General features: G+C 35.8%; 1 protein-coding gene across 1 annotated transcript; it reads right to left on the bottom strand.

The window, feature by feature from the left end:
- Positions 1-4660: 4660 nt before the first annotated feature.
- On the bottom strand, positions 4661-14563 carry LOC141899440 (uncharacterized). Its single transcript, XM_074785747.1, has 12 exons — positions 14363-14563; positions 13729-13989; positions 12588-12798; positions 11145-11378; positions 9627-9733; positions 9397-9541; positions 9120-9172; positions 8922-9019; positions 8384-8564; positions 8130-8237; positions 6621-7385; positions 4661-6291 (listed from the first exon to the last, which is right to left on the bottom strand). The coding sequence occupies exons 1-12, from the start codon at positions 14381-14383 to the stop codon at positions 6034-6036; spliced, it is 2442 nt and encodes an 813-aa protein (XP_074641848.1). The 5' UTR covers positions 14384-14563; the 3' UTR covers positions 4661-6033.
- Positions 14564-14793: the final 230 nt, after the last annotated feature.

The raw sequence follows: 14793 nt of genomic DNA on the forward strand, positions 1-14793 counted from the left end.
ACTTTCCGTAGTATTGTTATTAATCATCGTAAGAAGATTAAAGCTAAAATGCAGCGACGCATTCAGCGCAAAAAGTCCGAAATGAGAACATGTGGGCGTAAATACAGGAGGAAAGCTAAAACAATACTACAGCGACATCCAAACATTGGACAGTTCATAGAGGAATGCGTCAGAAAATCAGGTGTGGGAGCTGATAAGTGGAGATCCTCCGGAAGCCTTACATGGGAAAGAAAACACGTAGGACAAAAGATGACATTCGAGAAACTACGGAAAAAAGTGTCTGAAGAAATTAATGAAAAAATCAGTCATGGGACATTAGTCCAGTTATGTTATCCAAAAAATAGAAGGAATAAATCGGCTGAAAGGTATAAAGGGGTGGCAAATATTCGAAGCAGGAGAGCCAGGAAGGGGTTTGACATCAAGCTCAATGTCGATGAAAAATGGTCAAACGCTCTTTATAAAAGTCTTGACACCCTTCAAAAAAATAACCCCAAGGAAATACTCTACATAAACCGTGACGACACAACTGGTCACCGACTGGACACCTTGACCACATCAGCAAAGCACAGATCTTTGATGGTTCAAGACAACGTAGACATGGCAACCAGGACTGATTTTACAAATAAAGAACAGTCAGTAATACAAACTTCATCATATTATTTTGCTGGGCACAATGATTCTACTGTTGATGATCAATATGCTGGTGTGGTCAAGGCTGTCAAACTTACAGCGAAAAATGCATCTCAGCATAGTGCAGACCTCAGAATGTTGAAAGATCAACCAGAATTTAAAGGCCGTTTCGATAAACCCATTGATTGCATACGCGTTGATGGGGGCAATGATGAAAGTCCTTCTCACCTAGAGAATCAGTTCATCTGGGCCGAATGGCACTTGGAACAAAGTAAGTTGGTAACCATGGTAACCACTCGCTGTAGTGGAAACAGTTATTTAAACGAGGTTGAGAGGCTGAATGGAGAAATCGGCAGGGCAGCAACTAATCTATTTATTCCATCCAACATTCTTGGACCAAACAAAAATCCTCAAACAGGAAAGATAGATGATGAAATGGTTGCCAGAAATCAACGTGCTGCTGCAGACTATTATGTTGAACGTGTAAATGGTGCTTTATTTAACAACAAGCCTATACTCATGTATAATTGTGCCACAGATCAAAGGGCAGTTGATTATCAGGAACGCAGGGATTTACTCCTTAATTTTCTGAAATCTGGAACTGAAGCGAGACAGCGGTTAATTGATCAAAGCAATGGCCAAGAAAGCGATTTACTCAACCATTTTGCTGATGTATGTAAAATTATGTCTACACACCAAGTTCAACCTTCCTCCAAGTACACCTATATTCTCATGTGCTGTTTCCAAAAGGAATGCATTCATCCAATGTGCAGCAGATATTCAGATAAGAAAATTGAGGACTTCTCTTGGTTCAAAGATGGCCCTCCTATAAACTTCATACCGTGGCCATTGAAAGATGAGCAACGCTTACCTGAAATGTGCAACAAATGTAAGCCAGTATGCACGGGACACTATCTACAATGGGACAAGTTGTATGACATATGGCGTACCAACCAGAAAATAGATCCAAATGATACTTTACCCAGCGAAGTATTGAAAAACTATTTCAAAAATGTAACCAAAAAGATTCGAGGGCACGCACAGGTGAAACCAGTTGATTTCCAGATAAATGACCAAAAAGCCAAGGAGCTAGCTTCACGCCTCTGTATCAGCGAAGCAATGGTCAAATATGAAATAGAACATCTCAGGCTTGTAGCTATTTCTAGGTCTCAAGGAGCTATTCAAGCTGCATTAACACGAGCAACTCGTAGGGATTAAAAGTTTTATAAATTTTAAAGGTTAAATTATCAATATATATGTTATTATGATAGTATGGATTTCTATACCATTGACAAAGAAATTCTGTGATTGTGTGCATGGACCCGACTTGAATATTTTGGAAAAATGTCAATGTTTTCGGATAGTCCTGAAGATCCTGTAAAAAATATTTTGGATATGTGGAAATTGGTTCATGCATCGGGTCACTGAAACCCATCATCCTCTATAGCTTAATAATTGGCGGTAAACTGATGTGATTGATTACTGTCATTTATTTTGATTTCAGACATGGGCATGATGTGGTAAACAAAGACCTTTGGAGCCTCGTATCAACCTTAAAAAGTTGTGACTGTCTCAATTTTGTCAGTTGATGGTTCAGAATCACAGATTTATACTATTCTGGCTTAGGATTAAGCATTTTTGAGCCAAAATGGGCATTTTCTGTTTTGGCGACATATTCGCCTCTCAGGGAACTGCCACCTATACATGTATGTTGTGCAAGGATCGTGCACTTAATTTTTATTTCCAGCCCAAAATGGATATTTTTTTCTTTTCATAATTTTGGTGACGTAACTTCTCAGGGAACTGTGAGAATACATGTATTATGTAATGCTCTTGAATTCTAATACTGAGATTAGTGTATCATAACCTTGGATGTGAAATTCTGTATTGTGAAGTGTAGTGTTACCATTGGTTTAATATCCGTGATGAACAGTGTGAGGAATCTTATTAATTGTATACTATTTGATATCTCTTTTATATTCTGCATTTGAGCATATGGTAGGGGAAGATGAGTAGAATCGAAAAAGGGTGATACTTACTCATGACCAAGGATTCAACTGTTGCCTGCCGGAAGTGGGATCTGCTAATTGGGTAAATTTAAAGTTCTTGGTTAAAGTATTATACGTACTCTTAACATCTATCAAAACAAGTGACAAATTTAAACAGTTTTAGCCTATGCATTTTTCTTGAACTGTGAAATTGTAGATGATAATACGTTCTGGCAGGAAACAGTTGAAATTTAAATAATTGATAATTTTGCATTTAACCAATTAGAATACAATAAGATTTGTTGAATTTATATTTTAATTTTATAAAAGTAATTTTATGATGCCCCAATGGGGATTCATTTTAATAGATGATCAATAAAGTTTCATACGGTAGTTATATTAACTCTAATTTTCTGACAAAGAAATTTTTCATTCTGCTGACACAATGCAGGAAGTTGTGTCAACCAAAATCGGTTAAAATGAGAAATAATTAACTCCTTGCATTGTGTTTCGGCCCTATTATGATAGAGACATCCAAAAATTAGAATTAAGAAATTAAATTTGAAATCAACTTTGCCAGAAGCTCTGTAACTTTCTAGAGATTGAAAACTATTGTAGTATAATTTAAATCATTTCATGTCTCCATCATAGAAAGGTGGTTAGGGTGCTTCATCGAGCCGTGGGCCAGCTGTACATGCATTAGTATACGCATCTATTATAGTGAAGAGGTAACTATAACTAAAATATCATCAAGACAACAATATTCTTTGAATTTTATTATCTATCTAATGGATATACAGCATCATCATCAGAGCAGAATAACTCGATGATTATAGCACAACGAAGGTTAGTTTGATGAATGAGATATTATTCTAGTAGCTTTCATCAACTGGTTGTCCAAGCATCTAGCAAGAACAACAAGCCTCTAGGATATATATCTTCGTAATGTAGCCTTGTGTTTATCATTTGCCAGAAATAATTCATGAACATTTTGGGGCAATTGTGATAAACACCCACTGAAATGAAGAAATGATATGTATTAATTGGCCAGACTAGAGCCCCTAGGCTACATCACTGCAAAAATGGATGGATGTTAGTGTTATTAGTAGCATGCTGAAAAGGTAGGGTTTTGTTTGTTATCTGCTGGAACTGCTGGCATGAAGAATCTAATCAGCTAAGATGCGGCTATGTGCCCCTGCCTCGGGGTCATAGAAGATGATGTCGAATACCTGTAGAGTATGCCTCTTTAACTGTTCTACTAGGCCTGCTATGATCGCATGACTGTCGAATGGCCTACACAGGTGATTATGATGTTGAGTCGAACCATGAGCGAATGGCATGTGTAAGTTATATGGCAAGGAATCTTACACTGGTAGAATACCTGACTATTTAAAATCACACTCTGGTGAAGGATTGTCGAATGCCTGACGTATGAAAATTATTTATAATCGAATGCCTATATAGGGGGGGTACAGGGATTTCATTGACGGGTGCATAAAGACAAAGCGGGCGAACAATCGGTACCATATCGCTTTATGTTTGGCCAAACAATATGCCGTATAGGTCCCCTATCTGAGATTTTAGTCGGAAAATCTTTATGAACCCCTCCTGGAAAAAATCCTGGATTTAAGTAACGTTCCATTGCACCAACAATACCTTAGATCTATTTGTATAAGCCTATTCGATAATACAGGCGGGATCTACATATATCTAAACCATTTTGGAAATTTGGGGTTTTTAATACATAATGAAACACCCAACGCGATAAAATCCCACAAAACAATTTTCCTTGATTATTTCGACTTTATCCTTAAAATCATCTTCAGATAATAATTTTGCTGTAACTTCTGGCTTCACGTCGGATGGTGGAATGTTATTGAATATTGATACTAAAAGGCACGGTTTACAATAAAGTCTCAATAACGAATGCATAGAAAAATTCACACAAAAAGATAATCCTCGCCTGCCAGGGAATACTCCACTCGACAATCAAGCCAAAGAAGACGAACAACTTATTTTTGCATAAATTTATTCTTGTCGTCATCTCTTACAGATATTCAAGGATGAACATATTCTATAAATGCATCTGAATTTCAATAACATATTTCAAGTTCTATAAAACAATTGTTATCAATCTTATATATACATATATAATATAATATAAACTAATCAAACTATTCCAAGCGTATGGAATGTAAAAATATACAACTTTGAATATTTGACGATCTCTAACTATTACTACTAGTTTCATGCTGTCATTTCTCAGAAGATACTTCCATAATTCGAACGCTAAACGATATTTTCAATCTAATAATTCATTTACACATTTATCATTCACATGCGCATTTAAAATAATTCCATTCAAAACAATTAACATAAAACACGTGGACTTAGCCGTTTGAATACGGGCACCAGTTTGACAGTTCTGAGTTAAATAAGTTTCTACGGTTCTTTTACAAATATTTGAATCAGGACTATAGAACTGGGTCCAGTTACAAAATAGAATATTCGTCTCAATTTTCTATACAACACAGAGTATTGAAATCTTTAGCAACTGAAGCACGACTAGGAAAAATAATGAATCGAAATTATAAGAGTTCTAAATTTTTTAATTCATTCATCTATGGCACTTTTTATCAGCTTGGAATACACAAAGAATTTGGAAAGAAATTCACTTTTTTATCATAAAAATGTCACCGCGAAAGCAACAAAACTCAAAACGTACAACAGTTTTCATTTTTTCAATAATGAATGAATAATCATTGTGAAAATATTCGACAATATTCATTAAATTTGACAGCTACAAACATTAAGAGTCAGCTTGCCACAAAGGAAAAATATCAAAACGAACACATTTACATTTACATGCAAAAACAGAGACAAAATATTCAAATGAACATCATTCATTTGCACATAAAGAATAAAATAAAAGACAAGATTATTCTTTTAACTAAAAAGGCTAATCATACGAAATTCTTGATTTAACTTCAAAATGCTTTCAATTCATACAGTCATTTTAGTTTAGAAAATAACATTTCCCATAGTATTTTGTCAAAACATTAACACTATTGAGTTAAGTCTCAGTTCAGGGACCAGTAGCACAAAAAAGAAAACCTCAAAATTTCGGTTTAATTGCTATTGGTTATTACTTCAGAACAGCAATTCTAGGACCAGGGCTTGGTTGTGTCCAGAAAAGTCATAATTTTGCTTTGCGAAACTGGCCCCATGAATGTAAACTGCTATGTAAAACGTTCAAATACAAAATACATATTGATAATAATTAAACAAGAATTGATTGCGAGACACCGTTAGAGGTGGAAGCTCTTACGATATTATAAAATCACTTGTGAATCATCAATAGATTAAGAGTATCACTGCATTATGTGTCATGGATGATGAATATTATTCTATTTGTTCATTGTTTAGGGAACAGGTTAGTTGCCGCAGTCTGTTTCGGTAGGGAAGTACTATGAAACGGTATGTGGAATCTCTCCGGTGGTACGAATCCCATATATGGAAACATCGTGTACATCGAATGATGTTGCTGTATCGAAACGTTGTTGTTGTGGTTGTTGTTATTGTTGTGGTTGTTGTTATGGTTACCGGTCTGCGATGAAACAAATGCTTGTGGAAATGCTGGATGAAGGGTGACCGGAAAATGTGTCGGAGCGATCTGAAAATAGAAATCAATTCATATTACCGGATCGTGCAGTGTTGAGGGGCGACTAGAGCGTTACACTCCGAGTAGCTAGCAGTGTGGGTGATCCACGTTGGGATGTAGTTTCCTCAACTTATCCTCAACTTAAGATATGATATTTATTCTCATTGCCCCTCTCCACCAAACGCTGTTAGAAGTTTGGATATTTTACTTCTCTTCAGGTAGAGATGACTGTTACGCAGAGATCTGATACGGATGTTTGAGTATCACGATTATCTTAACTAAAAAATAAAACAAGCAAGAATCAATTCCATCTTAATTCAATTATCATTTTGATAACTTACCATTTGATGTTGAAGATGATGTGAGACTATCTGATTTCTAGTTTGACTAGGTTTTGGATAAGAGCACATAACGCTAGAATCCATCCTCGATACGCCGCGACCGTTCTCTAAACTACCATTTGTAAACTCGTTCGCGTTCGATTTTAAACTCAAGTTCAACGGCTGATCTCGAACGCCGTCGACAACCGCAGAATTCCTCGATCGTTTCGCATCCATTTCGCGATGAAACATTTCTCGTTGTTGCATAGGGTTAATATTTACAACGCCATTGTTAAACGGATTTTGTCGTTTACGCGATTCGACGATCGACGACGGTAGATTCGAATGAGCTGGAGGAGCAGATGGCACCTGCGTCGTCTGCACCTGCGTCGTCTGCACCTGCATCGGCGTTATCGCTTTCAGCGGACTCAGTATTTTTTGTTCCTGTGAATGACAGATGACCGTTGGACGGGCGACAGCAGCGGTCGGTTGCTCGATGTTATTATTCAGAACGGACGTCGGGTAAAAGTTAATCGTCGGTAAACCTAACGGAATATAACATCGAGACGTCGATGAGTCCAGAGTTTGTAACGATGGACTGAGAATCGCCCGTGATTTAGGTTTACTAATTACAGTCACTTCGCCGCTGGATATCGGTAAACTTGGTAACAATTTATCAGCCATCGGAACAAGACACGGATTTAAAGTTTGCTGCTGCTGCGATTGCTGCTGAACTTGTAACAGTCCTGACGATGTTGCCAGGTTACTGCTAACACTGACTTGGTCCTGAAATTGAAAATAGAAACATCTATAAGGCATCAGACCACAATTAGGTTAGTAGCTCGAAGATGCGTGGGGCCGGACCCCAAAAATAGTACCTAGAGTGAAGAAGAGGACCCCCATAAATGTTGCCATAATTTCTGCAAATGGGATAGGTAACGAATTTTGGTTATATGTATGAAATCCATTGATCCTGAGAGACAGATTGATGATGAAATAAGGGATTCCCTGGACTTTTTTTCCTTGGAGTAAGGGTACCAAACACGGTTGGGGATTCCCTTAGATATTGGACTCGGATGTACTGGCATACCTGTACTGGGATACCCCTCCTTTCTAAAGGTTTGATTATTTCAAAAGTTAGGTTGGGTATGTGGGGCGAAAACCACTTCAATGCGTAGCTAAGATGCTGGCCTATGAGCCATAAGCAGGATTTCCCCTGAATTTACGCGCTTATATATGAACTAAACTCTCGAATTTCTTGTTTTTACTATAGGATATAGAAGATTTTGGAATAGTGGTCTGAGCTCATAATTATTCATCATAAGTTTTTATTCCTGTATTTAGGTCTTGCAGCTATGTACTTATTCAATTCGAGACAATGCCATATTGGTTGGCAAACACAATCACTGAGATATACACGACAGACCTCGAAGTTTGTAAATCCCCTGATTATTTTCTGTCATTATGTAAAGGAAGAGTCTCCACTACAGATGGGCAAACAAAGACAGATATACATTACTTAAAACTTACATGATTTGCCAAATGCTGCTGATTCAGATTTACTATTGGTTTATTTATGATACTGTTTGTAAGTTTAGCTGCCTCTTGTTCTCGTGATAATTCCGCTATAGTTTTATTCTGAAATTCAAGAAAACCTCAAATTAATGTTCACCATGAACTCAACAACCGCGAACAAAGTCTCTTTTAATTACACTACTTATTGACCACGAAAACATCAAACCAAATATTGCTGACTCAAGATTATTTCAAGATTTTTCATTTACCTTTTTCTTAACTTTCACAGGAGACACGATAATTTCACTAATGTGATTTTCACTATTGTTGTTAATGCGTTGTTTCAGTTGTTTAATTTTATCGGCCAATAATTCCTTGGTTTGTTGACCGTTTGTTCTAGGACTATGCGATTGTTGACTTCTCACGTATTTCTCGTATGGCAATAGAAACCTGTAACAAAAGATAGTATTCAATATTGAGTTAATGTGATAAACTAGCCAAATTTCTTGCTACCGACATCGCTTATCATTAGCTAAATAATTTTCCTGCGATTGAATTCTGAAAACCAAACTGATACTTTTAGGTGAATTTGGTGCAAAGACTTGATTCCGCATTTATTTGGTGGTGGTAACAAACTGAAAGAATTCAGCAATCAACGATTAAACATTTGGTGATAATATCAATCATTTTATCTAACATTGCATCCCTTGGCACGCTATACAAAATTTGGAAAAAATCGATTAGCCGATGAAATTCGTTCAGTCTGTCAAAGGTTTAGCTTTTTCTCATATTAAATATAGAGCTCACTTTTCATAATTTCTCCGAGTACACGTAGCTGCGCTTGTACTACCCGGATTTCCACCTAGAAGATCGTACAAATGTTTCCACAGACGTTTTTCCGTAATCTGTCGAAAAAGCAATAAAATCATAATGTATAAAGAATGGAAAAAAAAAACCATTTTGTGCGGCAATAAACTCGATGAATTATTAGTGGATTAGTTTTACCTTCTCATAACCACCAAGTTTCTGAGCGTAAGTGTAAAACAAGTGCAGATCAACTAGAAATAAAGAGATAGTGTTTTTATTTGCAATTCCAAACATTAAGAAAGTGTGTTAACAACAGAGGAACAAGTTCTACAGTCTATATACATGTATCATATATATTCTTAGATTGGTTTATTTCAATTGACCGTCCGTGGAATCAGCACCAATGTTTCGAAAGACAAAAACAAAACAATTCAAATCATTCAGTGCTCAGAAAACTCCTCATATTCATACATACTCGTTTTAAATCCTAATTTTGGAACGCGCGAGATCGGAGTTCCTCGTTTTCTCATCAGCGAGTGCAGCTTCGTCAGAAACAGTTTTTCATCAATCGGAGATTTCAGTTGTATTCTCCTCGGTGAACATTTCGTCGATAAATCAGTCTATAAAAAACAGAACGTTAACCAGAGTCAAATTTTCCATTTTCCGACGAGAACAGAAGAAATCGACCGAAAACTAATTTTATACCTTTTTATTTGAGATGACTATTTCTGGCGGTGTTTTAGTGCTGTCCGATTCCGAATCATAATCCCCGCATGATTTCTTTTTTCGACGTCTTCCTTTCAATTTAGGAGCTAAAAACACGAGAAAAAAAAAACAATTCAGATGCTGACATTTACCTTTAATACCTATGATATGCAATAGATGGAGTTAAGCACAGCAGACGAGTATTGATTTTCCCCAGTTTATCGCTTATCACTACTTCAACATTACTCATGTTGAATGATATCATAAAAAGCTACCATTTGTACACAAACAACTGATAACGCTAGACATAAATAGATTTCAATTCGATTCATACATTCAGCATTTCTCGATTGATAAATCTACCAGCTTATCAGTAATCTTATTTTTTGCAACAAAAAAAAAAATATGAAGAAAATTCCACGAAACGAAACGAAAGTAATTGAAGCAAATCTTCTTCCCGACGAGTTTAATCATAATTACTGGCCTCTAAAATCTTATCAAATGTTAGAAGGTATTTTTCAAGGCGTCTTTTAAAGCATAGGAGAAAATTCTTAAATAGTCAGTTCAGCATAGTAATGAGAAACTAACAATTATTTGTATTGGCCGTAAAACGGTTGAAATATTATGGCACACACATGTGCTGCATTCAGTCGAGTCGATGTATTATGTGTATATGCTAATGTATATATTTATATACATGAAAAGGTTACAATCAAATAGAAATAAGAACTGATGATGAATTTGAATAACAATAATACCGACTAGAGACACGGCGAGGAGATAGAACAGAACGAGGCATTAAAAATCCGATAAAATTCTGATCACAAAGCAACTGACTAGTTATTGAATATGCTTATAGCCAGCAGTTAACTACATAATAATAATAATTAAAGCCTTCGGCCATTGCCTGCATGAGACTAATCATAATAATTGTAGTTCATTGTTCAAGTTACGTAGAAACTTTTATGACAAATTGAACATATATAAATACCGCGTAATCATTGAATAGATCTACCTCGATTTATGGACTATTCAACATGATACAAGCAATAAAAATAGTACATAAATCAAGACTGTTGTCTTCATGCAGTAAATTCCAAAGGAGTTTTTAAAATGATAACTTGATCAATAAACGCAGGCCCCAGCCCGATGTGTACTAATGGTTATGACGCTACAGGGCGGAGCCACTTTCCACCCATTTTATAAATCCTCTGAGTATTCCCTGATTTTTCCATGTGATTACACAAAATTCCCCGAGTGAATCAAGAGAAATTTCTTGATTTAGAATGTTACAATTTATTCAGTTTCTATGAACGATGTAACATATCCAAATTGCCTGAGTTTTCCAGGTTTTTGTTAAAATTTGTCAAATTCCCTGATTTTTAACAGGATTTTTTTCTGATATCCAGGGTTTTCCAGGTCAGTGGCCACCCCCCCCCCCCCCCCGTGATATCAATCTTCAATCGCTTTCGTTTTCGTCGCTTAATGAAAAATTTAGGTCAACGATCAAATACGAACCTAAATGATCTAATCTTTGTTCTAAATTATCGAGTTCGGCTGATTCGAAAACATCTCGACAGAACACAACGAACGACGGTCTGCGGATATTGATTCCGCCGAGAGCAGAAATCAATGTATTTTTCAACCATGCGTCGGTCATACTGTCTAAACGTTTTATTACTGTACAATATCGGCAATATTGTGAATAACTGAGTATCGTTACGTGAGCACCGTTATGATTATCACAGAAACCTACAACAAAAATAATATCATAGCTTTTTTATTACGGTTCTTTTCGCTAGAGTCTATATTTTATTGCCTGTAACCTGATTTTTTTCTGGGGGGGGGGGGGGGGGCGGAATGTAATTTAATTTTTTGCTAAGATACCCAGTAGAATTGTGCAGTGTGAATGAATCATTGTTTTTATATCCATTTCATACTGTATTGAAGGGTTGCCAAAAATTTTTTATTCACCACAGTTGAATCGTCCCGGAGAAGAGACTCCATTTTTTGAATGTTTAACATTATGTTTTCAAGCTTCAATCCAAACTTCGATGATTTGAAAATATCTCAGTTTGTAAAGCAGAGAAAGCTCATTGTTAAACTCGATTTATCTAAAAAAAATTGAGAAATTTTTTTCCATTCCAATTGAGTAAAAGAAACTTTTAGGCAATCCTTCAATACAGTGTAACATATGATTCATACTGGTCATTCTAACAACTATTTGAAGAGTTTTCATGTACACAAAAATCAAGCCAAATATCCTCAAAACAGGCTGCAGGCAATATAATATCTCTATAGGAATAATAATCAATTCTTTGACCTGGATTTTGATCTAATCTTGACATTATTTATTAGTCTACAGTCAAATTGTACTTTAATGTAGGTCGTGATTTTTAATACTCATTTCTCATAAAAAACGATTGGATTTCATTTGGTCCCGAAAGATTCAGATTTAACGAGCTATTACGTTATTACATTGGTTAATTAAAGTTTATCTTATTAATTAGATTAATCCAATTAAGACAAATGGAATATGATTTAGTGAATTTATCAGTTATGCACTCGTATGTGGTAGTGTATGAGAGAGACAGAGCCAGCAGCAGCAGCAGCAGCAGCAGCAGCAGTAATCTCTATGCATAAATAATACATCACAAAGTGAATCAATAGAAATGATTAATTAATGATATAAAATCAATAATTTCAGGTTCCATTATTAAGAATTCGACGACAATAGAAGAAAACATGAATCTGATATTTCGAGCCCGAAATACGAGACATCTCTGTATTACAGTATATCAGTGCTTGTTTTCCATTCAATAACAATTGCTGACATTTTCAGAATATGATTGTGTATCAGATGATGAAAGCGCTGCCTCTCTCTCTCTCTCTCTCTCTTCTCACTTCAATCATTAACATAATATATGTTGAATAAATGAAAAGTAGAAAAACTCTTCTTACTGTTCTGTTCGATTTGGTCAGATTTACTGACGGAGGAAAAGTCGGGATTGTTCGCTATGAACTTATTTTCAATGGATGAGTAATTTAGCGATGGCGGCGACGGTGTCGCTGCTTTCAAGCCGTAGTCCCACGACGATGGAAATTCTACGACCCACTGTAGTAAATCTAGCAGATTGAGCACCATTTTCTCTGATAAAGCGAGCACTTCATCCTGTAATATACAACCGAAACCCATTCATCATATAATTGAGGCCAAACAAAAATAGAGATTGAGTAGTTGAAACCATGCGATCTGTTACAACTCTGTACACAATCTTAATTTTAGTCATGACTCTTCAACAGACAGTTTTTTGGCACAATACCATTAAACAGACAGTGACTATTTCCTGTTTCTATTGAATATGAAAATGTTTAGTTTTTACATAAGTCACATGTTTAAGTCATAGATAATGCGCTGTTCACTGCCTGACAAGGAAAACATTCATACAAAAATAGCCTAGCTATTTATAGGCTTCGAGTTATCCACCGATGAAATGGGCGAGGTTTTAAAAATATCTTTCAAACTATTTTGCATCTAATGATTTTCAATCATTAAAATTTGAGACAAAATTAATTTCACCTAAAAACTAGAAGAAATTAACATCAAAATATCAAATGATTTGAAAAAACTTCTTTCGATCAAATTTTCTTAAAGAAATAAAATTTATTACAACCCCCCCCCCCAACAAAAATCCAAAAAATATTTTCATGCACATGTTTTCCCCAATGAAAATGAATTGCGAATGGTTTTGGCAGTACAATAATTATGGAGTAAAAACATATAATTGACCTGTAATTCATGAATGTAGTTAAAGATATTGAGGTCACGTGTTGATCCTATGATATATTACTGACATAGGTTTAGCACTGAGATAAAAATAAAACATTTTCTTTTCTATTTAGAACTACTAGGATACAGAGCAATAATGAAAGAACTTGATTTTTTTTCACAAGCATTCTTTCACTTCGAAAGGTAAAAAGACCCTCTATCAGTTGTTAGTAAATCAAATGCATTTCTTCAAGAAATCTAGAATTTAGCAGAAATTGAAACTAGGTCAAAATGACATCATATGACAAAAATAAATTCAAAATCAGCGCCTACCTTTCCATGTTCAGCCATTCTACCATCCGGCGTATTTTCAGGAATGAAATAAAGCCTTACGCTGCAAAGACTCGCGCCGACCACATTTTTATCAGTCCATATTAACTGCAACTCTCCGAGGCAGGCCGGTATATTTTTTGACAGTTTCATGAAGAAGAACTCGCCCAGCGATATCACTTGAGGTGTTCTTTCCGGTTTTGAAAGTTTCACTGATTTATAAAATGTATAAGGTCCATGCTCCCCAATGGTGGGTCCAACAATCTAAAAGAAAAAATTTCAAACATTTGAATCAGTTCAGTTAATCAAACATTTAATTTAATCAGGCTAATTCATTGAATCTGCAAAATTATCAGATCTAAACACCTTAGAGGTCTATAACTATCACGGACAATATGCGTAAGCTTATAAGACTTCTATGGCAATTTTATCAATCTATTAATTTCATTTTTTGGGAGCGAGATTACGGGATTCGAACCCGTTTACTGCCAAGATAAACAGATGAGTCGGAAACAATATTTGGGTCAGCGAAATAGCGCTATAAAATACCTCATAAAAAATGAACGAGACGGCGAAATTTAAGGCATTCATAAATGAAATGAGCACAAATAGTTCATAGAAATATTGCAGACATTACCTGAATTTTGGAGCCCTCCATCGGCGTGAAATTTGAATGAATTCACCGAACTTGTTGCACGGAATCCTGACAATACTCTACATGGGTTCTTAATTAGTGACGTCACGATGCGAGAAGATTGCACGAAAGTCGATACTAAAATGAGAACTGATAAAACAATTAAAAATATTTATTATATTTAAAAAATTAGCGCGTTTAATTAAAATCTTTCTCCGGACATGCAGATCAGCTATGGGTTCTTTGTATACGGTTTCATTTCTCTAAACAACAACATGAAGAGGGCTATTTTTAGATGACCGGTACGTGCTACCGTAAATCGGAATATGTGTACCGAGTACAGATAAGTATAGATGGCGCATTGGTGAACTGGTGGAATCGACCGTTGTGCTGAAGAAATCCTCACTATGAATACCATTCCCCGGACAAAATCC

This window comes from Tubulanus polymorphus, chromosome 2, assembly GCF_964204645.1.
Source record: "Tubulanus polymorphus chromosome 2, tnTubPoly1.2, whole genome shotgun sequence".
Lineage (NCBI taxonomy): Eukaryota > Metazoa > Nemertea > Palaeonemertea > Tubulaniformes > Tubulanidae > Tubulanus > Tubulanus polymorphus.